General features: G+C 45.3%; 1 protein-coding gene across 1 annotated transcript in view; it reads left to right on the forward strand.

Annotated features, from left to right (window-relative positions):
- ryr2a (ryanodine receptor 2a (cardiac)) overlaps nucleotides 1-25253 on the forward strand; it is a 455564-nt gene that overhangs the window by 321692 nt on the left and 108619 nt on the right. Inside the window, 9 exon segments of the mRNA XM_078230647.1 lie at nucleotides 1885-2015; nucleotides 3287-3607; nucleotides 6350-6590; nucleotides 14267-14354; nucleotides 14462-14554; nucleotides 16432-16602; nucleotides 20307-20366; nucleotides 24372-24506; nucleotides 24773-24885. Coding sequence (XP_078086773.1) covers nucleotides 1885-2015; nucleotides 3287-3607; nucleotides 6350-6590; nucleotides 14267-14354; nucleotides 14462-14554; nucleotides 16432-16602; nucleotides 20307-20366; nucleotides 24372-24506; nucleotides 24773-24885 — 1353 coding nt within the window.

The raw sequence follows: 25253 nt of genomic DNA on the forward strand, positions 1-25253 counted from the left end.
CAATCTGATAATGACCGAGTCATCTCTTCTTTCCTGACGTTGATTATAAATATTGGCACTGGGGATAATTCAGGGACCCGGGTTCATTTTCAGCCTCGGGTGTCTGTCTGTGCGGAGTCAGCACGTTCTTCCCGTGTCCCCCGTGGGTTTTCTCCGGCTGCTCCAATTTCCTCCCACAATCCAAAGATGTGCAGGTTAGGTAGATTGGCCGTGCTAAATTGCCCCTTTGTGTAAAGTGGACTAGGGGTCACGGAGATCGGGTGGACAGGGGTGTGGGCCTGGGTAAGATTCTGAGCTAGTGTAGACTCGATGGGCCAAATGGCCTCCTTCAGGACTGTATGGATTCTATGATTCCCCTGCTCTGCTTTGAAATAATGTTGCGGGGTCTTTTACATGCACCTGAACAGGCCTCGCTTTAATGCCTCGTCTGAAAGACCCCCTCTTAGCAGTGCGCCACTCCCTCAGTACTGTAACAGGAGTGTCAGCCTTGATTTTTTGTGCTCAAACCCTGGAGTGGAGATTGAACCCGGAACCTTGTGACTTGAGGTGAGTCACCTGAGCCACGGTAAAATAATTCCTGACAGCCAGTGTCCCTGCACCAGATTCCCTTTATTTACAAACTCAGCTCCCCCCCTAAGAGTGCTTCGGGTACAAAATCAGAATCCGGAATGTCAGTAAACCTGATACTCCTCAATTTTTATACACTTAGAATCATAGAATCCCCTCAGTCCAGAAGGAGGCCATTCGGCCCATTGAAGCTGCACCGACAACAATTCCACCCAGGCCCTATCTCCATAATCCCAAGTATTTACCCCACTGGCCTCCTGACAATAAGGGACAATTTACCATGGTCAATCCACCTAACCTGCTCATCTTTGAACTGTGGGAGGAAACCCACACAGACATGGGGAGAAGGTACAAACTCCACACAGTCACCCGAGGCTGGAATTGAACCCGGGTCCCTGGCGCTGTGAGGCAGCAGTGCTAACCAATCTGCCACCATGCTGCCCAAATTCCCTGCCCCAATTGAGATTCCCTGAATGAGCAGACAATCATTACCTCAACCATGGAGCTCATGCTACAAGAAGAAAACCTCATGGACCTCGTTCAGATCATTACACATGGCTACCAGCATATCGCAACTTTCATGACTTCAGGAGGACCCAAAGCAGTTTACAGCCAATGGATTTCTGTTGGAATGTAGTCACTGTTGTAACACTGAAAACACAGAAGCCTATTTGCAGACAAAAAGCTTCTTTTGAGATGCTCAGAGGAGCATTGCTTTTAAAATGGAAAATTTCTAAAAATTAACACGACTCTCTGTGAGAACAAGAGCCACCTCACAAATCCAGATGTAAAAATTAAATTACTAATTTATTTATTTTTACCTTCTTGAGGTATTTCTCTGTTTCTCTGGCCAACACCATACTATTAGCCCTTGTTGAAACCAAGTTGGTTGACATGGCAGTCGCTACCAGCTTGAAAAGAAACACTCACTATTTTTCAAACTGTGATTAAGTGCTTTCTGAGTGTAACAGTTTCCCTTTGCTTGATTTCCATCGCAGTTTGGTTGAATGCATGTAGCTGTGAGGAGATAATGATTTCTACAGCTATTTGCATTTAACATATTAGGCTGCCCCAGAAGCTTCACATCGGCACTGTCATCCAACATTTGTCACTGAGTCAAAGAAGGATATATTAAGACAGGTGACCAAAAGCTTGGTCATGGTGGTAGGTTCTCAGGAAGAGAGGGAGAAGGAGAGAATTCCAGAGCTTCGGGCTTAATCAACACCTTTATTGGTGGCAAATTTGCAGACCAACGATGCTGTTTCCTGAGGATTCAGTGTTAATTTTACCATCGTTTGTGTAATTTTCCATCTGCAGGCAGCGTCCAGCACTGGGGGAATGTCTGGCAGCATTTGCTGGGGCCTTTCCAGTCGCATTCCTAGAAACTGACTCGAATAAGCACAATCCATTCTCCAGCTACAACACTAAGACACCGAAAGATCGAGCGGGTACAGTATCTCTATCCAGCTTTTGTTCTTGGCCATTCCTCCATTTGATCCCACGCGACTTTTAGGGACCAACAAATGTACTGATGCAACGTGTCTAAGTTTCATCATATCCTGCTGCATTATGGTAGGGTCTGGATGCAGACAGTAATGTTTATGGAACAAATCCTATTGCGAGGTACCCTTTAAGTAGCATATCTTAAATTTCTGTCTATCACCATATACCTCAAGCAGAATGTGATGTGTAATCCCATGTACTCTGCAGATGGAACAGAGCAACAGTCTGACATGTCCACATAGCCTCCCAGTTACCACTGTATGCAGATAGTCTTATCTTCAAACAAAAAACGCACATTATTGATCACCAATCTTTCTATGATTGATATGTTTACGATAAACAGAAGAACCAAAAATTAAATGACCTTAGTGGTGTAACTAAAGAAGGCCACTAAACTCGGCCTTTGGCGTTTCCTCTATAAAGAGAGAAGGGTGGCATGGTGGCACAGTGGTTAGCTGTCTCTCAGCACCAGGGACCTCAGTATATGAACTTTAATGGGCTGGGTGGTTGTTGGGGAGAGGGGTAGGGGTGCATGCTTTCCACTTTTACTAGCGCTCCGTGGGGCACGAAGGGGGCAATGGTTGCCCCCGTGGAACACTGCTCTGGTCCTCCATGAAACTCCCACTTCAATGCCCCAAAACCTTCCTGAACTCTTCCAGAGGATCCAGCCATTGAGGTGCCCTCTTCATGCAGCTGCAGCCACAGCAATGGCCGCCACTAGTAGTGCCGCTGCCTCCAACTGGGCTGGCAGCTCTTGGGGGTCTGGCCACTTTCCATAATTAGATTGCAACCCCAGTGGCAGCCAATTGATAGGCTGCCGCTGGCAGGTCCTGACACCCACTGAAACCTCCCACTTATGACCAAAGTGGCAGAACCTCTGCCACCCCAAGAAAATTCCACCCATCGTGTCGATTACACACCTCACTACAGAGACACGCTATTGTTGTGCCTTCAAGTGAGTTGAGTGGCCTCAACCTATGTGAAGCTTTATAGAGAAGGTCAAAAAGATTTTGACAACCATTATCAAGGTTAAATTGTTGGGACATATTATGTTAAAGAAATGAAAAATTGCACTGAAAAAAGCCAAAGCTTCTTCGAGTTATATATTGGTTTGCTTGTCAAAAGGTTAGGCCTCGGGATGATCAGTTCAAAAGTATTGTTGTTTGTGGCGCTTCTGATCTTTTCTGTAGTTTCAAAGTTGTTTCTTATGCCTCAGCTCTGAAGTTGCCGGCCAAAGTGGAAGATATGTGTCCCAATATTCCTTCCTTGGAGAGCTTGCTGGAAGAGATCATGGAGCTAGCGGAATCTGGGATTCGCTACACTCAGATGCCCCACGTGATGGAGGTCATCTTGCCCATGCTGTGCAGCTACATGTCCCATTGGTGGGAACATGGGCCGGAGAATAACCCTGAAAAGGCAGAGCGGTGTTGCACTGCCCTGACCTCGGAGCACATGAACACCCTCCTGGGCAACATCCTGAAGATTATATCCAACAACCTGGGCATTGACGAAGGAGCGTGGATGAAAAGATTAGCAGGTACTGCTGTTTCTAATCACCACATTTAATGAAGGTTTGACATTATTGGACTCTCTGGGATCTGCTGGGAATGTGCAAATCAGGAAATTGCCGCCAAACGCCTTGAGGTTTTCGGCACGCTTGCTGAATGGATAGAAAATTGTGGGCAGCACCTCCACCATTTCCTAGTTAGCCGTCCCAATGTGTTGCAGGGAAACTTGAGGCCCTGGGTGGGATTTTCTGGCCCTTCCCACCGGCATGATCTTCCAGTCCCACCTAAGACGACCCCGCTGTGGCAGTTTCTCCAGGGGCAGTTGGGTGAGGCACACAAAACGCCGTAGAAACCGGCGGGACGACCCCATTGACGGAATTTTCCCGTCCCGCTCGCCACGGGAATCATAGTGGGTGGGACAGGATCATGCAAAGGTCTGTTGACCTCGGGTGGGATTTTCCGGTCTTGGGGTGAACGCGGCCGGAAAATCCCATCCCATAGAGTCAGAGAGGTTTACAGCATGGAAACAGGCCCTTCGGCCAACTTGTCGATGCCGCCCATTTTTTTAACCACTAAGCTAGTCCCAATTGCCTGCATTTGGCCATATCCCACTATACCCATCTTACCCACATAACTGTCTAAATGCTTTTTAAAAGACAAAATTGTACCCACCTCTACTACTATCACTGGCAGCTTGTTCCAGACACTCACCAATTTCTGTGTGAAAAAATTGCCCCTCTGGACCCTTTTGTATCTCTCCCCTCTCACCTTAAACCTATGCCCTCTAGTTTTAGACTCCCCTACCTTTGGGAAAAGATGTTGACCATCTAGCTGATCTATGACCCTCATTGTTTTATAGACCTCTCTAAGGTCACCCCTCAGCCTCCTAAGCTCCAGAGAAAAAGGTCCCAATCTATCCAGCCTCTCCTTATAACTCAAACCATCAAATCCCAGTAGCATCCTGGTAAATCTTTTCTGCACTCTTTCTAGTTTAATAATATCCTTTCTATAATAGGGTGATCAGAACTGTACACAGTATTCCAAGTGTGGCCTTACCAATGTCTTGTACAACTTCAACAAGACGTCCCAACTCCTGTATTCAATGTTCTGACCAATGGAACCAAGCATGCCGAATGCCTCCACGTGTTTAGGGATTTGACCAAATTTTTTAAAATGTCACAATTAAAGAGCAATTTATTCCTTCGTGACATCCTCCTGTATCCCACTGGGTAAAAATTTGCATTTGTTCAAGTAACCTTCATTTATCGTAATGTGGTATTTTTCTTCTCCACTGGTCAAATATAAAATTGATATTTGAATTACGATGTATAATTAATAGCGCTGATCTGCTGTTCAGAATGCTTCATTCTTATTGTTTACTGGAAGAAATTAGTTACAAGGACTGCCAAATTTTCTAAAATGGAAATATTCAATTTGATTGATGAAACAATTAGAGTTTGTGCAGTAAGCCAAGAATGCAAAGAGAATTACTTCAGTAGATCCTTCATTACTCCCCTGTGGGTGAGTTAACGGAGTTGTTTTTGCTGGAGTCTGTTCCACACGCCACTAACCCACAGCGAGATTTCCTCTAATCTCTCATCTCACTTGAGGCTTGTTACTTGTAATCAGTCCTTACAGTTTACTGAACAATAGTGTCTGGACTGAAGGATTGTTATGTGAATCACTGTGTATTGAATGAGAATCAGTGTGCGCGAGTTATTGAAAAATAAAGTCCAGTTTCATAGAACCATTGAATCGCTACATTGCAGAAGAAGGCCATTCGACCCATTGAGTCTGCACCGAATCTCTGACAAACTATCTTACCCAGGCCCACCCCTGTGCCCTATCCCTGTAACCCCACATATTTCCCCCGCTAATCCGTCTAACCTACATATCTTGGGACACTAAGGGTCAATTTAGCATGGCCAATGAACTTAACCTGCACATCTTTGGAATGTGGGAGGAAACCGGAACACCCAGAGGAGAATGATGCAGACTCATAGAATCCCTACAGTGCAGAAGGAGGCCATTGGGCCCATCAAGTCTCCACTGACTCTCTGAAAGAGCACCCAACCCAGGCTCACCCCGCGACTTACCCTATAACCTGTCTGACCTACACATCTTTGGACACTAAGGGGCAATTTAACACGGTCAATACACATAACCTGCACATCTGCCCGCGTCTACGTCATTCTCCCCGTGTCTGCGTGGGTTTCCTCCGGGTGTTCCGGTTTCCTCCCATTCTGCAAAGATGTGCAATTCAGGTGGATTGGCCATGCTAAATTGCCCTTAATGTTAGCAGGTCTAGCTAGGGTAAATACATGGGGTTATGGGGATAGGGTCTGGGCGGGATTGTGGTCGGTGCAGACTCGATGGGCCGAATGGCCTCCTTCTGCACTGTATGATTCTACGATCTTTGGACTGTGGGAGGAAACTGGAGCACCCGGAGGAAACCCAGGCAGACACGGGCAGAGCGTGCAAACTCCACACAGTTACTCAAGGCAGTGCTAACTACTGTACCACTGTGCCACCCTTCTAATTGGGGTTTACCCATGTTTGCTGTCTGGGTCAGGCTGATACAACACAGAAGGGAGCCATTTGGCCCCTGTGTCAGCTCCGTGGTAGAACGATCCAATTCGTCCTGCTCCCTTGCGCTTTTCCTGTAGCCACGCAAATGTTTTCTCTTCAAGTGTTCCCCTTTGAGAGTCGCTGTCGAATCTGCCCCGGCCGCACCTGTCAACAGCTGTAACCTGATGTTTTGTTTCGGACAGTGTTCTCACAGCCAATCATCAGCAAGGTGAAACCACAGCTGCTGAAAACACACTTCCTGCCCCTGATGGAGAAGCTGAAAAAGAAAGTGGCCACGGTGGTGACGGAAGAGGAACACCTTAAATCAGAGGGCAGAGGAGACATGTCGGAGGCTGAGCTGCTAATTCTGGATGAATTTACTGTGCTGGCTCGGGATCTTTACGCTTTCTACCCGCTGCTGATCAGATTTGTGGATTATAATCGGTAACATATTTTTAATCCTTCATGAGTGCGCTGATTTAAAGGTATAACTGTTGCTAAAGGAGTGTTACCTTCATAGACAAGTGTCTGGAAAAGGATTTTCATTCATTTCCAAGGGAACAGCATAATAACGCAAACCACAGTAAACATTGTTAGGCGCAATGTTGTTGTGGTGGTGTGAACAGTGTTTTTTTATACATTTGTGGGACTTGGCGTCGCTGTCATTGTCTGGCCAGCATTTATTGCCTATCCCTAGTTGCCCTTGGAGGGCAGTTGAGAGTCAACCACATTGCTGTGTCTCTGGAGTCACATGTAGACCAGACCAGGTAAGGACAGCAGATTTCCTTCCCTAAAGGACATTAGTGAACCAGATGGGTTTTTCCAACAATCGACAATGGTTTTACGGTCATCGGTAGATTCTTAATTCCAGATTTTTTTTATTGAATTCAAATTTTAAGCTGTTCAGACTCAGATGGAGTGAGTTAGCTTCCAGTTTTTTTGGCACATGAGTGATACACAAATGGTGCCAGAAATTTCTGGACCTAGAAAACATCGGGCACCCAATTCTCCCCATTAAAATGCTTCCAGCAAGTGTTCTCATGGTTTTTCAGTCCTCACAGGGCTCACCTGCTGTCACTTTACTGGTCTATGTCAAAATGTGGACCAGTGGAGCAGCATAGAATCCCTCCAGTGCTGAAGGAGGCCATTCGGCCCATCGAGTCGGCACCGACTCTCCGACAGAGCATCTTACCCAGGCCTTATTCCCATAACACCACGTATTTACTCCATTAATCCTCCTAACCTACACATCTTGGGACACTAAGGGGCAATTTAGCATGGCCAATCCCCCTAATCTGAACTGTCGGAGGAAACCGGAGCACCTGGAGGGAGCAACTCCACACGGACAGTCACTCAAGGCTGGAATCGAACCTGAGCCCCTGGAGCTGTGAGGCAGCAGTGCTAACCACTGTGCCACTGTGCTGCCATCAGCAGTTCTGAGTTATCTATTTCAATACACTCAGTGTACTCAAGGTAACCTGGACTGAGATTCATCAGGCAAAGCAGTCACTGAGGTAGAAGTGAGGAGTAATTGAGCCTGAAGAAAGTGCCATTTCAATAACAATTTCTGCAGCTGGGAACTTATTTCTTGTGTGGCCCTGATGTTAGGGTATCAGATCAGAAACTGCAGGTTATATTATGAAGCCTGATTAGACCCCAACTATTTCTTTTATTTGGACATTAGTGTGAGGATAAGTTGTTTCACTCCAGGTGTGATTCTGTTGACTCACTAGGAAGCTTTTATCAAAACAAACTTTGTTTAACAGTTTAGCTATAACAACTTAATTAGCTTAACTTTTACCGATTGAAATGCTTATACATGAAAAGATACAATTCTTAACTGCTAACCTATCTCTATTAGTTCCAATTTAAGTAATATTCCTCTCATAGACTTAAACTCCTCTTTAAAATCAGTTAGCAACACACAGGCTTACATGCTTGGGCTTTAGCTAGCAGTCCTCAAGCCTGAAGAACACCTCTGGAGAGAGAGACAACAGAGAGAGAGACCCATTTCCACGTGTTGCTAACTGATTTTGAAGAGGAGTTTAAGTCTATAAGAGGAATATTGCTTGAATTGGAACTAATAGAGAGATCCATTTCTCTGAGCAGATCCCAAACAGCAGCCTCCAGAGAGAGAAAGAGAAACAGAGAGACACCTTTTCCTTCTTTCATAACCCCGCAGTAACTGCTTGCGTTTTCCTGTAAGCTTAGCTCCTCCCTTTAGGCACATGACTCTGTCAATCAACCGAATCAAAACCCTACCCTGAAACCCCAGGGGAAAAACCAAGTCAGCAAAAATGCATTAACTCAGGTTAAAACAAACATATCCCGAGCTAAAATCAATCATTAGCTTGCATTCTCAGCATATGAGCTGCCTGGTTTGTAGACAAATTGGCACCATATAAAATAGAGCTAAATTTTAAACATACCCCTCACAAGAAACATGATGCAAATACATTCGTAAAGGCACGGTATCATCATATGTATGCCCGTAGTCACCGAGCGCTTGTGTCTACATGTGTCAGATCACTGGTAGAGCTTTGTTCCTATCTGGAGTTGGGACTTGTCAGGGGTAGAATTGGGATTCTCTGTGGTCGCTAAGTGTCATTATCCTGTAAACATAGAAACATATAACATCCTGATGGGACTGGACAGGCTAGATGCAGGAAGAATCTAAGAATAAGGGGTTAGGAGAGTGGGCAAAGAAGTGGCAGATGGAATACAATATGGAAAAGTGTGAAGTTATGCACTTTGGAGGAAGTAATAGAGGCACAGACTATTTTCTAAATGAGAAAATGTTTAGGAAATCAGAAACACAAAGGGACTTGGGAGTCATTGTTCAAGATTCTCTTAAGGTTAATGTGTAGGTTCAGTTGGCAGTTAGGAAGGCAAATGCAATGTTAGCATTCATGTCAAGAGGGCTAGAATACAAGAGCAGGGATGTACTTCTGAGACTGTATAAGGCTCTGATCAAACCCCATTTGGAGTATTGTGAGTAGTTTTGGGCCCCATATCTAAGGAAGGATGTGCTGCCCTTGGAAAGAGTCCAGAGGAGGTTCACAAGAATGATCCCTGGAATGAAGAGCTTGTCGTATAAGGAACGGTTGGGGACTCTGGTTCTGTACTTGTTGGAGTTTAGAAGGATGAGGGGAGATCTTATTGAAACCTACAAGATACTGCGAGGCCTGGATAGAGTGGATGAGGAGAGAATGTTTCCACTAGTAGGAAAAACTAGAACCAGAGGGCAGAACCTCAGGCTAAAGGGACGATCCTTTAAAACAGAGATGAGGAGGAATTTCTTCAGTCAGAGGGTGGTGAATCTGTGGAACTCTTTGCCACAGAAGGCTGTGGAGGCCAGGTCATTGAGTGTCTTTAAGACAGAGATAGATAGGTTCTTGATTGATAAGGGGATCAGGGGTTATGGGGAAAAGGCAGGAGAATGGGGATGGGAAAAAAATCAGCCATGATTGAATGGCTGAGCAGACTTGATGGGCCGAGTGGCCTAATTCTGCTCCTATGTCTTATGGTCTTATGGTAAGCCATTCAGACTGAGATGAGGAAGAACTTCTTCACCCAGAGAATTGTGAACCTGTGGAATTCTCTACCACACAAAGCTGTTGGGGCCAGTTCATTAGATAGGTTCAAGAAGGAGCTGGACGTGGTCCTTGTGGCTAAAGGGATCAAGGGGTATGAAGCGAAAACTGGAATGGGATACTGAAAGTGCATGATCAGTCAAGAATGTTAGTGCAGGATCGAAGGGCCGAATGGCCTTCTCCTGCATCTACTTTCTATGTTTCTATCCTGGATTAGGTAGAACAGGCAGGATAGAGGAAATGCGAGTTAGGCAGCACTTATGAAGGATGCAACTTGCCAGAGGCATCAACCTTGCCTCCACCACCAGCCCCCCCCCCCCGCCCCCGCCACCTTCACCTTCCCATCCACTCTGCACACCACATAGATTATATAAGTAGAGAGTTCATATGGTGACCTTTACAGGAGGGTTAGGGGTCGGAATCAGCATTTCCTTTCTGCTTTCTTGCCATGACGAACTCTGACCTTGTTTGACAACTTGATCCAGGTGGCTCTTGTTGGAATCTCTCTTGAGAGATATGGTTAAAAAATGATTGAAACAACATTATCTGAGAGTCCGTTGCTGAAACGTGCAAGCTAATCTGTCTTTTTTCAAGTGCTGTAGCCTTGGTTTCTTTGTCCTTTCGCAGCTTACACCTGATTTACATCACTGACTACTCCATTGGGGATCCACATGAATTGACCTTGGAAACCCATTTGTCTATATCTCTCCTCATCCACCAGCCCACACATTTTTTAAAATGTCATAATGACACACCAGAGGGAAATCTCCCACACAGAATCAGCAACTACACATATTGAAGGATACCATGCGGCCCATGATCACTGCACTGTTCACTATCCTAACTATCTTAGGCCAAATCTTGGAAAGAAATGAACTATTAAGGAAAGTATATTTTTATGCAGATGGCATGCGCTGTTAAACACTTTTTAATGCATGCTACTTGCAAAATTCATAGAATTCCTGCAGTGCAGAAGGACTCCAACAGAGCATCTTTCCAAGGCCCACCTCCACCCTTCATCTCTTTAAGCCTTTACCCTCATTTACCCTGCTAATCTCCCTAACCTACACCTCTTTGGACACTAGGACCGGAGTTTTACCGGCACACCTGCCCCGATTCTGGGGTTGGGCGAGGTTCAGAGAACAGGTGAGGTGCCTGAAGAATGGAGAGTGGCAAATGTTGTGCCTTTGTTTAAAAAGGGCTGCAGGGAAAAGCCTGGGAACTACAGGCCAGTGAGCCTCATATCGGTGGTGGGTAAATTGTTGGAAGGTATTTTGAGAGACAGGATCTACAGGCATTTAGAGATGCAAAGACTGATTAGGGACAGTCAGCATGGCTTTGTGAGTGGAAAATCATGTCTCACAAATTTGATTGAGTTTTTTGAAGGGGTAACCAAGAAGGTAGGTGAGGGCAGTGCAGTTGATGTTGTCTACATGGACTTTAGCAAGGCCTTTGACAAGGTACCGCATGGTGGGTTGTTGCATAAGGTTAAATCTCACGGGATCCAGGGTGAGGTATCCAAATGGATACAAAATTGACTTCTTGACAGAAGCCAGAGGGTGGTTGTAGAGGGTTGTTTTTCAAACTGGAGGCCTGTGACCAGTAGTGTGCCTCAGGGATCAGTGCTGGGTCCACTGTTATTTGTCATTTATATTAATGATTTGGATGAGAATATAGGAGGCACGGTTAGTAAGTTTGCAGATGACACCAAGATTGGTGGCATGGTGGACAGTGAGGAAGGTTATCTCCAATTGCAGCGGGATCTTGATCAATTGGGCCAGTGGGCTGATGAATGGCAGATGGAGTTTAATTTAGACAAATGCGAGGTGATGCATTTTGGTAGATTGAACCAGGGCAGGACTTACTCAGTTCATGGTAGGGCATTGGGGAGAGTTACAGAACAAAGAGATCTTGGGGTACATGTTCATAGCTCCTTGAAAGTGGAGTCACAGGTGGACAGAGTGAAGAAGGCATTCGGCATGCCTGGTTTCATCGGTCAGAACATTGAATACAGGAGTTGGAATGTCTTGTTGAAGTTGTACAAGACATCGGTAAGGCCACACTTGGAACACTGTGTGCAATTCTGGTCACCCTATTATAGAAAGGATATTATTAAACTAGAAAGAGTGCAGAAAAGATTTACTAGGATGCTACCGGGACTTGATGGATTGAGTTATAAGGAGAGGGTGGATAGACTGGGACTTTTTTCACTGGAGTGTAGAAGGCTGAGGGGTGATCTTATAGATGTCGATAAAATAATGAGGGGCACAGATCAGCTCGATAGTCAATATCTTTTCCCAAAGATAGGGGAGTCTAAAACTACAGGGCATAGGTTTAAGGTGAGAGGGGAGAGATACAAAAGTGTCCAGAGGGGCAATTTTTTCACACAGAGGGTGGTGAGTGTTTGGAACAAGCTGCCAGAGGTAGTAGTAGAGGCGGGTACAATTTGTTCTTTTAAAAAGCATTTAGATAATTACATGGGTACATTAGAGAGATATGGGCCAAATGTGGGCAATTGGGATTAGCTTAGGAGTTTTAAAAAAGAAAGGACGGCATGGACAAGTTGGGCCGAAGGGCCTGTTTCCATGCTGTAAACCTCTATGACTCTATAACAGCATTCTCCATTGGCCTCAGGCGGGATCATATGAAACTTGGGCGGACATGCCGGTAAGGTTCCGCCCTAAGGGGCAATTTAGCATGGCCAATCCACCTTCACCTGCACATCAAACCAAAGCACCCGAAGGAAACCCCACAGATGCGGGGAGAATGTGCAAACCCCACACAGACAGTCACCCAAAGAATCGAACTCGGGTCCCTCGCTCTGCGAGGCAACTGTGCTAACCACTGTGCCACTGTTACGCCCATGTCTGCTGGTCTTGGTACAATTTATATCACAATTTCTGTTGCGCTACTCCTGCTCCACCACTATAACTTTGCCAGAAGTGCAGGGGAAATGCCTTTTATCTGTCTCGCTGCACTTTTTCTGAAGATATGGGTGTGGAGGTGGAATAACCTTGAGGGAATTCTATTATGTATTGTATACAGTGTGCACAGGCTGTTCTTTTAACCAACAGTCAATTAATCAAAAGAATAATCTTAACTTTGAAAATGTAACAGTGCTAATTCCCTGACTGGCCACTCCAGGCAAATAGCTGTGCTCACACAGAACCTTGATTAGGCTTGTATTCCTTTTCATCACCTCCGCTTTACTGGAGTAATTCATCAACGCTTGTTAATCTTTTGACTGGCTATTTCTGACCAAATGTTTACCCTTGTGGGACAATCTAGAACAAGAGACCACAGGTAAAGATTGAGAGGCGGTGGATTTAAAATTGAGATGAGGAGGAACTACTTCACGCAGAGGGTGGTGAATTTGTGGAACTCGTTGCCCTGTAGCGCAGTGGAGTTTGAATCATTAAATGGTTTCAAGGAGATAGATACATTTCTGATAAAAACAGGTTAAAGGGATATGGGGAACGGGTAAGGAGGTGGATATGAGACCAGAAAGAATCATAGAATCTCTACAGTGCAGAAGTGGCCATTTTGCCCATTGAGTTTGCACTGACTTTCTGGCAGAGTATTTTACCCAGGCCCTATCCCCATAGCCCCGCACATGTTACCATGGTTAATCCATCTAACTTACACATCTTGGGACTCTAAGGGGCAGTTTAGCATGGCCAACCCACCTAAACTGCACATCTTTGGTCTATGGGAGTAAACCGGAGCACCCGGAGGAACCAAACGTAGACATGGGAGGGGATGTGCAGACTCTGCACTGACAGTGACCCAAGCTGGGAATCGAACGCGGGTCCCTGGTGCTGTGAGGCAGCAATGCTAATCACTGTGCTACCATGCCACTCCTGATCAGCCATGACCTGATTGAATGGCAGAGCAGGCTCGAAGGGGCTGAATTGCCTACTTATAGAATCATAGAATCCCGACAGTGCTGAAGGAAGCCATTAGGCCCATCAAGTCTGCACTGACCACAATCCTACCCAGGCCCTATCCCCATGACCCCACATATTTACCCTGTTAATCCCCCTGACACGAAGGGACAATTCAGCATGGCCAATCCACCTAACCCGCACATCTTTGGAGTGTGGGAGGAAACCGGAGCACCCGGAGGAAACCCACGCCGACACGGGGAGAACTGCAGTCTCTGCACAGACAGTGACCCAAGCCAGGAATCAAACCCGGGTCCCTGGCGCGGTGAGGCAGCAGTGCTAACCACTGTGCCACCCTTGACCAGCCATGAACTGATTGAATGGCAGAGCAGGCTCGAAGGGCTGAATTGCCTACATCTGCTCCTAATTCCTATGTTCCTACATTCTGCAGATAGCCAGCCCGATTTTCCCAGGCATTCATTTTAATGAGTGAATATTATGGGGCTTTCCAAATATCCGTCCCTTCCGGCATTGCTGCTTTCCAGCTGGGGATTCAACCTTGATTTCCATGCAGATACAGAAAGGTTGGAATCAAGTGCAACTTGTCAGCCCAGCCACAAATAATCTTTTTGTTTCATTTCAGGGCGAAGTGGCTCAAGGAACCAAATTCTGAAGCAGAGGAACTTTTCCGCATGGTGGCCGAAGTATTTATTTACTGGGCAAAATCTCACGTGAGCACAATATGCAGTTCTGTGGCCAACCTTTGAGAATTTGTAATGGGACAACAGTTTGTGTTGTATATTTTCAGTCTCACTGACTGTCGGAATGTATTTTTCAGAACTTCAAAAGAGAGGAGCAGAACTTTGTGATACAGAATGAAATCAACAATATGTCCTTCCTCATCACCGACACAAAGTCCAAGATGTCAAAGGTTGCAGATTTGTCGTGATTATTTTTTTGAGCTGTATTGCTGTATGTCTGCCACAGAATTTCTGCTGTTGTTTGCAGTTGGAATTACACAGGATTTAAAGTTACAGTAGTATATATATTTTTTATTATTTAAAGTTTTTTTATCAGAGTCACAAGTAGGCTTACATTAACGCTGCAATGAAGTTACTGTGAAAATCCCCTAGTCCCCACACTCCGGCGCCTGTTCGGGTACACTGAGGGAGAATGCAGCATGGCCAATGCACCCTAACCAACACATCTTTCAGACTGTGGGAGGAAACCAGAGTACCCGGAGGAAACTCGCGCAGACACGGGGAGAATGTGCAGACTCCGCACAGACAGTGATCCAAGCCAGGAATCGAACCCGGGTCCCTGGTGCTGTGAGGCAGCAGTGCTAACCATTGTGCCACCGTGCCCCCTATGTTTGCTCGTGTATTGATGATTCTTCTTGTTCTGTGATCACTCACTAACGAGTGCAATTGTCCACCTAAGAGACTCTGTGTCACTGGCCGTGGGTTCTGTGGGTCCTTGTGTGATTGATGAGCTCAGTCCTCAAGTCACTTCTTCAATTTCTGGGAATTGGGTTTGGTCCTCGGACTCGGGACACTGGTATTCCTTTCTCAGGCTCCTTTTCCAGGCCTCCTCTTCCCGTTGGGTGTCCTGGAAGAATTGTGTCCCTTCTATCAGGTGGTTCCTCAAGTAGATCTCTTCGAGCAAGGGGGTGGAATTTTCCCGTCCCGCCAGCTACGGGAATTGTAGTGGGGGGACACGGATCATGCAAAGGCCTGTTGACCTTGGGTGGCATTTTTGGGTGAGCGCAGCTGGAAAATCCCACCCATTCCCTTCCAGGCATTGACGGGAGTTGATGTTCATTCAACTAGACAACATTAATGACTTTACTGTAGATAGTAGAAATGCTTTGAGGCGATTAATAAATATTCAGCTAAACCGCTCATTTTTCTTTATATCCTGTAATATCATGTTTATATTCAACTAAGTGAATTATTTAGAATCCTACAGTACAGTAGGAGGCCATTCGGCCCATCGAATCTGAACCGACTACAATCCCACCCAGGCCCTATCCCCATAACCTCATGCATTTACCCCAGCTAGTCCCCCGACACTAAGGGGCAATTTAGCATGGTCAACGCACCTAACCTGCACATCTTTGGACTGTGGGAGGAAACCGGAGCACCCGGACACTGGGAGAACGTGCAAACTCCACACAGATGGTGACCCAAGCTGGGGATTGAACCCAGGTCCCTGGCACTGTGAGGTAGCAGTGCGAACCACTGTGCCACCATGCACTCATTGTTACCTAATGAGCACACTGAAATGGGTTCAAATCCAGTGTAGCCAAATGGATTAGAAACCTTTGATCTCTGGGAGATCAATGTAAAATAAATTTAGGGGATTCAAGCTTCAGTCCTTAGATGAAGTAGCCATTCTGAATGAAGATACTCATGGTTTAGCATTAATTGGCAATGAATTGGGAATCATTTTTCTTCACATTTCTCCGTGGCACCATTCTATTTCTGAAATCTCCTTCAGTCTTCCATCTCCACAATCCCTGGCCCTCCTGCTCTGGTCCTTTCCTGCACCTCCCCACTTTTGCTCCACGAACGGTGGCAGAAGTCCCTGAAACCAAAAGAGAAAATGCTGGAAAATCTCAGCAGGTTCTGGCAACATCTGTAAGGAGAGAAAAGAGCTGACGTTTCGAGTCCAGAAGACCCTTTGTCAAAACCAATCAGGGCAGAAAGCCCTGATCCTTTGAAAAAAATCTGACAGCAGCAACGATTTTCTCTGTCGAATAAGCAGCATTATCAATGACACCTGTTTATCTTCTCCTGCGATCCACAGGGAGGCGTGTCTGACCAAGAGAGGAAGAAGTCCAAGAGGAAAGGGGACCGCTATTCTCTTCAAACTTCACTCATTGTTGCAGCGCTGAAGAGACTACTGCCTATCGGGTTAAATATTTGCGCCCCTGGTGACCAGGAACTAATTTCATTAGCTAAAAATAGGTTTAGCATGGTATGCAGATTATGATTATGATTTTGTTTTTTTTCCCCAAGTTATCGTTTTGCCTTCTTAACGTTAATAGGAATCAATATATTGGCAGGAATATTATTAGCAGAGTCTAAAGCCTAGATATTACTCTGCATCTTATACTGATCATGCATTTAAGTTTATTTATCAGTGTCACAAGTAGGCTTACATTAACGCTGCAATGAAGTTACTGTGAAAATCCCCTCCTCGCCACAATCGGGCATCTATTCGGGTACACTGAAGGAGAATTCAGCATGGCCAATGCACCCTAACCAACACATTTTTCGGACTGTGGGAGGAAACCGGAGCACCCGGAGAAAACCCATGCAGACACGGGGAGAACGTGCAGACTCCGCACAGACAGTGACCCAAGCCGGGAATCGAACCCGGATCCTGGCACTGTGAGGCAGCAGTGCGGTCCCTGGTATGATTACTTCTCAGCAGTAATTATCATAGAATCTCTACAGTGCAGAAGGAGACCATTTGGCCCATTGAGTCTGCACCAGGCCCTACTCCCATAACGCCATGCATTTACCCTAGCTAGTCCCCCTGACACTAAGGGGCAATTTTAGCATGGCCAATCCACCTAACCCGCACATCTTTGGACTGTGGGGGGAAACCGGGGCACCCGGAGGAGACCCACGCAGACACGGGGAGAATGTGCAGACTCTGCACAGACTGTGACCCAAGCCGGGAATCGAACCTGGGTCCCTGGCGCTGTGAGGCAGCAGTTCTAACCACTGTGCTATTGGGCTGCCTGGTGTGCTAATTGTGTAGTAATGTCCAGTATTTCGTTCCTGAGCAGTCACTCGAATTTTTATTTATCGCTGCTGTTCAAAATTCTCCTCAACCTATTGCATACAATAATATTGTCCAGTCAATGCATTATGATATGCCGAAAGGCAGTGAATGTTTCCATTTAAGGGAATTTCTGCCCACATTCCTGTACCTGTCAGTTTGCAGACATTGTACTGTAACATTTCAGAAAAGCACTGTAGCGTCACAAGGATGGGTCTTTGTGCCAATTAAAGCATTCACTCCCAATTTCAGGATTGCCTGATAACTTGTGTTAACTTGAAAGGGGATAAGATTCGGTACAGTTACACGATGAGTTAGTGCACCAAATGATGAAGGATGAGCAGAGAAAAAAAACAGCGCAGGGTGGTCAGGGAGATAAGGGAGCCACTGAACTCACACAGATAGGTCCCTCAGGTACCACGCATACTCAGGGAAGTCGAACATGTGTGATCCGCCTTGAGGAGCATTACCTCCAGAAGGTCATGGAAGTAAGACTTGCATTTTTAAGAAATTAAGCCCATACGATATAGGAGCAGAATTAGCCCATTCGGCCCATCGAGTCTGCTCTGCCATTTGATCATGGCTGATATGGTTCTCAATTCCATTCTCCCGCCTTTTCCCTGAGTCAGAGTAGAGGGCGACCCTTTAGAACCGAGATGAGGAGGAACCTCTTCAGCCAGAGGGTGGCGAATCTGTGGAATTCATTGCCACAGAAGGTTATGGAGGCCAAGTCATTGAGTGTATTTAAGACAGAGATAGGGTCTTGATTGGTAAGGGGATCAATGGTTATGGAGAAAAGGCGGGAGAATGGGGTTGAGAAAAGGTGAGAGAATGGGGTTGAGAAACATATCAGTCACGATCGAATGCTGGAGCATATTCGTTGGGCCGAATGGCCTCATTCTGCCTTGTCAGTACAGATTTGGCCCACCAAGTTTGTGCTGGCATAGATGCCTCTCTAATCTAATATTTTCTTGCCTCTACATGGTCCATAGCCCTCTATTCCCTGCCTATTCATGTATCTATCCAGATGCCTCTTGAACGTTGTTATAGAATCTGCTTCCACCATCTCTTGCAGCAATGCGTTCCAGGCATTCACCATCCTCTGTGTAAAAAACTTGCCCCTTACATCTCCCTTAAACTTTCTCCCTCTCACTTTCAACCTATGCTCCTGAGTAATTGACCCCTCGACTTTGGGAAAAAGACTCTGACTATCCACTCTATCCAAGCCTGTCATAATCTTGTAAACCTCTATCAGGTCCCCCCTCATCCTCTGATGCTCCAATGAAAACAATCCAAGTTTGTTCAATCTTTTTTCACCGTCCATATCCTCCAAACCAGGCAACATCCTCTGCACCCGTCCCAGTGCATCAACATCCTTCTGGTAGTGTGGCGACCAGAATTGTACACAATATTCCAAATGCGGCCTAACCAAAGTCTTATACAGCTGCAACATGATTTTCCAATTCCTGTGCTCAACATCCTGACCAATGAAAGCCAGCATGCCAAATGCCTTCTTGACCATCTTGTCCACCTGAGTTGCCAGCTTCAGGGAACTGTGGAGCTGCACGCCTAGATCCCTCTGTATGCTAATATTTCTAAGGGCTCCACCATTTACTGTATACTTTGCTTCTGCAGTAAACCTTTCAGATCGCTTCACCTCACATTTGTCCGGGTTAAATTCCATCTGCCATCTTTCGGCCCAGGTCTCCAGCTGATACAAAGATTTTGGCCGAGGCCTCAGCAATATTTTCCCTCGCCTCTCTCGGTATTCTGGGATAGACCCTATCTGGCCCTGGAGACTTGTCCACCTTAATGTTTTTCAAAACCTCCAATACCTCCTCCCTTTTTATCTCAACATGTCTTCGAATGACAAAACCCTCTATTTACGGAAAGTGTTGACTAAGTGACAGGTTATGTTTTGCTGCTCTCTCATCCTTCTGGCACTGCTCTTTAAAGTGCACTTTCTTTTGGCGTTGTGTATTCTCTGTTCTCAATGGAAATTTCTCCGCAAGCAGCTGAAATTGGATGTACCACAGAATCCTACAGTGTAGAAGGAGGCCATTCGTCCCATCGAGTCTGCACTGACCACGATCCCACCCAGGCCCTATCCCCTGACCCCATACATTTACCCTAGCTAGTCCCCCTGACCCTAAGGGGCAATTTAGCATGGCCAATCCACCTAACCTGCACATCTTTGGAACTGTGGGAGGAAACCGGAGCACCCGGAGGAAACCCACGCAGACACGGGGGAGAAAGTGTAAACTCCACACAGTCAGTGACCCGAGGCCGGAATGAGGCAGCAGTGTTACCCACTATGCCACCGTCCTGCCCCAAACAACACCATGTTGTTCAAGAGGTTTAAGTACCTGGTTTCGCCCTTCGAAGAGGCATTTAGCTGCATTGTTAGCTATGAGTCTATATAGGATTCCAGTTTTACCTTTATTATACCTAATCCCTCTGTACTTCGCTGCTACAAAATGGTCACTTCAGCCCATAAAAGTCTTAAGCAACAGTGCATTAAGAGTAATTTCTAGGCTAGGATTTACAAATTGATTAGTGGGTGAAACACGGTGAATAACAATGCAGGGTAAGATTGCACTACTCACATTTGTTGTTGCAAACACCTGAAGGAGACTTGTCACACTGACACTTGGTATATTATTACCTTGTGCCTCAGAAATAATTGGACCTGTGTAACTCTCAATGCCCCTAAACATCCCCGACAAACATTCTGCACAATTAATTTGAAGACACATCTGGAAAGTACAGCGTTGCTGCTGGACAAATAGTCTTCATTACTGTGCACTTGATGTATTACGAGAGTTACAAGAAGTTGTGAGTCTTTTGAAGGTAGTCTGCTGAAACTTAATCATTTTTCCTTCTTAAAACAGAAAGACACGGAAGATGAAGTTAGAGAAATAATTCGCAATAATCTTCACCTCCAGGGGAAAGTAGGTTTCTGGTGTTACTGCCCACTTGCTAAGCAATTGCTGTTTCATGTGCGTTTGTGAAATTGATCTCTATTGATTTCACTGCTATGCTCAAGCATGAATTACGTCCAAGTTTCATTGCAGTCGCTGTCTGGTTATGAGATAGTTTGTCTGCTCATTTCACACGCCTGTCTCTCTCTTCCTGCTTGCCTGCATGCTGCCTTTTAGTATCGAGTCTTTTTGTTTCAAGGGACTGTTGAAGAAACGTAGTTTTGAAATGGATGCAGAACAAATCTTCCAAATCCATCTCCAGGTTCAGTAACTCAGGTCCAGGTTCGCCAGTCAGTTATACTTTAATAAAGCTTGACCCATGCAAAACATTCTGCTCACTGGCCATTGTTCTCAGAAGTCAACCAGCTTCTTTCTCAGCCCTTGGGATATTTGACCTCTTCTTGCCCACGAAGATATACTCAAAGACCCAGTCAGAGCATTCTCGGATGTTGGTTGTTAACCCCAGGCAAGGCCTGAAAGCGGAAGAGACTACTACCATGCATGGTTTGCTTGGGGTTCTATACAGGCTGTTTCTAGATATACAGTAAGAAATCTCACGACACCAGGTTATAGTCCAACAGGTTTATTTGGAATCACAAGATTTCGGAACGCTGCTCCTTCTTCAGGTGAGTGGCTCACTCACCTGAGGAAGGAGCAGTGCTCCGAAAGCTCGTGATTCCAAATATACCTGTTGGACTTTAACCTGGTGTTGTGAGACTTCTTACGAGATATACAGGGCAGTCATGTCAGCCTGAACAATACGCATCGGTCACTGATAAGGGGAGGTGCTAATCTCCTGTGGGGTATTGGTGTTCTATTGTTTAGTTTGTTTTTCAATAGAACTATGCTTTTTGTGTACGCTTATGAAAAGAATTGCTCTTGTAGAATGTGCCATTACAGTTAATTCTTTAACATTATAAAATGTATGCTTCGATCTGAATGAATAAATGACATTGATATAGTTTTGTGTATAATTGGTCTGCAATGCTGTGAGAACAACACCTCAACTTTGGATAACTTACACTTGTATCACAAGATACCTTCTTGGTCTCTTGCATCCAGATCATGTGTAAATTGATATTATTCAGTCAGAATCTGTCTTGCAAGATAATCTCTTCATATTGTCCTACAAGTATGTCAGATTAATGGGAATTTGTGGTGTACATTATTTTGCCTTTTATGTCTCCAGTGATATTAGTGCTATATCTTACATAGTTATGTAGAACCTTATTTTGCGGTGCAATGTATAATTTAAGTTTAAAGTTTGTTTATTAGTGTCACAAGTAGGCTTACATCAACACTGCAATGAAGTTTCTGTGAAAATCCCCTCGTCGCTACACTCCGGCGTCTTTTCGGGTACACTGAGGGAGAATTTAGCATGGTCTTTCAGACTGTGGGAGTAAACCGGAGCACCCGGAGGAAACCCACGCAGACATGGGGAAAACATGCAGACTCCGCACAGACAACCACCCAAGCCGGGAATTGAACCCGGGTCGCTGGCGCTGTGAGGCAACAGTGCTAACTACTCTCCTTCCCCAACTGTGATCCCTTCTTGAGCTTACCCACCCCCCCACTCCCCGCCCTGACCTGCAAAGCATATGGCAATGTTCTGTTGTGGTATTTCCACGGTTCAACCTGCAGTCAGATGCTGGATTAAGCTTCCACACAATATTTACTATTTTATATATATCGGAGTTTGGAAGAAAGCTGTTGCAAAGCCAACTTTTTAAAAAAATATCAAGAGTACAATTTCCTGGACATTAGTCACCTAATAACCTTCCATTAACCTGCAGCAAATACATCACAGCTGTTAAGATTTCAGCGTACACATAAATTAGCTATCAATGGCAAATACATTGGGAGTGGCAGTGTCCAAAACAATGTGCTGGAATTAGCAGTGAGTGCAGAAGCAATAGAACTCGCCACTAATCTCAAAGAGAGCTGCCCGCAAAGATCTAACCATCTCTGTAGTGTGGGACTTCCCTTTCCTGGTGACATTTTAAACCTAGCACCCAATCATGGAGATCTTCAGGCGACCAGTGGTGTTAGTCTCAGCAAGCAGGGTGAGCAGCCAATCCCCTTGAAGTATCCTCACAGGCAACAGCCCAAGAAGGTAAAGGGATGAATCCCCTGATTTTTAATTTAAATTCTCAGGCAGCTAAATAGATGACTGTGATTGGATTAAGATAGGAGCTAAAATATTATGACGAAACTTTACAAAATATCATTTTAAAACTTTGTGGACTGTTTTTATCTTAATGGAGAAATTTAACATTCCACAAAACATGAACTTAGCTTCTCAGCAGTAATTATCATAGAATCATAGAATCCTACAGTGCAGAAGGAGACCATTCATCCCATCGAGTCTGCATCAGGCCCTACCCCCATAACCCCATGCATTTACCCTAGCTAGTCCCCCTGACACTAAGGGGCAATTTAGCATGGCCAATCAACCTAACCCGCACATCTTTGGACTGTGGGAGGAAATTGGAGCACCCGGAGGAAACCCAAGCACCTAACCAGCACATCTTTTGGAATGTAGGAGAAATCCGGAGCACCCGGAGGAAACCCACGTAGACACGGGGAGAATGTGCAGACTCCACACAGACAGCTGGGAATCGAACTCGGGTCCCTGGCGCTGTGAGGCAGCAGTGCTGACCACTGTGCAACCGTGCCGCACACTGTGAACTAAGTACACCATTAAAAACCCAGTTACGTCTCCTGCAACTAGATAAAAAATTTCAAGGGTTTTGACAGTGAACCTCATGGCGAGAATTGGAAGTTTTCATCAATTAACTGATTGTTTAGGGATTTCACTGTCAGGGATCTCCATGGCAAACCCTCTGTAGGAGCTTAGACTCACTGACAGCAGTTCCCGCATCTCCATATGACCCTGCACATATGCAGACTCCCAAAATCGCTGCTGTTTTCAAAGTTTGCAGAGAAAAATGATGGCAAACACAAACCATTTCATCATCATTACCCGTCGCAAAATCTGTGCCGGTGGCTGTGCCAACAAAAACTCTCCAGTCTGGAATAAAATCACCTGGCTTAAATTGAACAAGATGAAATAATAAGAAGGAAGAAAATGGCAATGATTTCAAAGCTGTAACCTTAATCCTGTCCCAAGATTCTACATCCATTTTATGCCATTTGTATTTATCCTTCTGTTTTTTTTTGTTGTTACCTGAATGTCTCGGATCTTGAGGTTTGGCTGCTTTGTAAACCACTCCCAAGATTTGATTATATTTTCATAAGCTGCTTTCCATAATCGCATGCTTCTCGAGTTCTGCAGTGGTGATATTGCGGTTTCACAAAGTCTTCGATCATTTAACGTCTTGTCAGCTTTGTTCTGACATTAATACCGCTTTCATTTTTGTGGCACTATATACTCTTTGAAAAATTACCAATGCTATGGAGCAAATGTGAGGCTTTAATTTGATCCCAGTGTTCGAATAATATTGAGAATTTATTCAAAATGTCACCTTTACGGCCTCTGATACCATCTGACCTGCGGCTGTGAAATGCAGCCTTATGCTCACTCCCAGCAATCCATATTTCGAGATGTGTTTTGAGGTTGTAAGTCCAAGATTAACATTTTAAAAAATAAATTAAAACACAGTCGATATTTCATTGAAAACATTAAATGAAGCAATCAGTGTGAATAAATTCTTCCACCTACTCATTGTCATAATGTTTGGACTTTACAATTTACCTTACTTCTCTGACCTACTATTTAAATTGTTCAATCCCCTGAAGTGGCTAGATTTTAACTGCAATGAGATGAGTAGTGCAATTTGAGTAATAATCGAGAACATTTATTCATCCTTTTGGTTAGAGATACTTACTGCATACTGAACTAAATAGGTTTTAATCTGAGCTTAAACAAAACACTAGCACAGGGTACATCAAAGGAATCTGTTTTGCTGTGCGGATGCTGTTGTCTATCTCACTGACACTTGTCCCTTCCTACAGTTGGAAGATCCCGCCATTAGGTGGCAGATGGCACTTTACAAAGATCTACCCAACAGGAGTGAAGATACGTCTGATCCGGAGAAAACTGTCGTGCGTGTGCTGGACATTGCCCACGTGGTCTTCCACTTGGAACAGGTCTGTGTTTTTTTTAATTTTGAGATAAATGATTCAAAGGCACAGAGTGACTTGGTGGAGCTGAGCTTAAAGATAGAGGTTATGTGCAAGAGTGGTTGGGGGGGAGGTTTAAGGGATGGCAACCCACAGGATACAAAGGAGCTGACAGCAGATTGGGCAAGGAATGTCTGAGACCTGCCCGAAGATGACTGCACCGCGTGTGTTAAAATTGGGCGCACAGTTGTAATGGGTAAGACTGAGTTTTGCATTTCTGCTTCATGCTTTAGGTCGAACATCCTCAGAGGTCGAAGAAGGCTGTCTGGCACAAGCTGCTGTCGAAGCAACGTAAACGGGCAGTTGTGGCCTGCTTCCGGATGGCACCGCTTTATAACTTACCACGGTAGGAACTGATTGTTTTGAGCCCGCACCCCCGTAGTAAAAGAACTCGTAGCAGCTGCTAACATTTCTCCATGCACAGGGGAACTTATCCTCAGCATTGGTGCAGGAACTATTCATAACGTATTGGACAGTCTGGAAGAGTGGGTCAGATCCCCGCAGAGTCATAGGACTCCGGAGCCATTTAAAGATGGCAGGCAGGACCCAATTCTGTGACTCATGCCCCCAATCCTAGCACCTTCAATTTTTGGTGGCTTGGGGTAAAAGTACGATTGACAAGCTCATACCCTGCACTCCTGACCAAACATTGCAGCTGTAGGCATCTCCTAATCCCCCTCTCAATTTTCGTGGAGTTGGGTCTGCTTCTCTATG

This window comes from Mustelus asterias, chromosome 15 (assembly GCF_964213995.1).
Source record: "Mustelus asterias chromosome 15, sMusAst1.hap1.1, whole genome shotgun sequence".
NCBI lineage: Eukaryota > Metazoa > Chordata > Chondrichthyes > Carcharhiniformes > Triakidae > Mustelus > Mustelus asterias.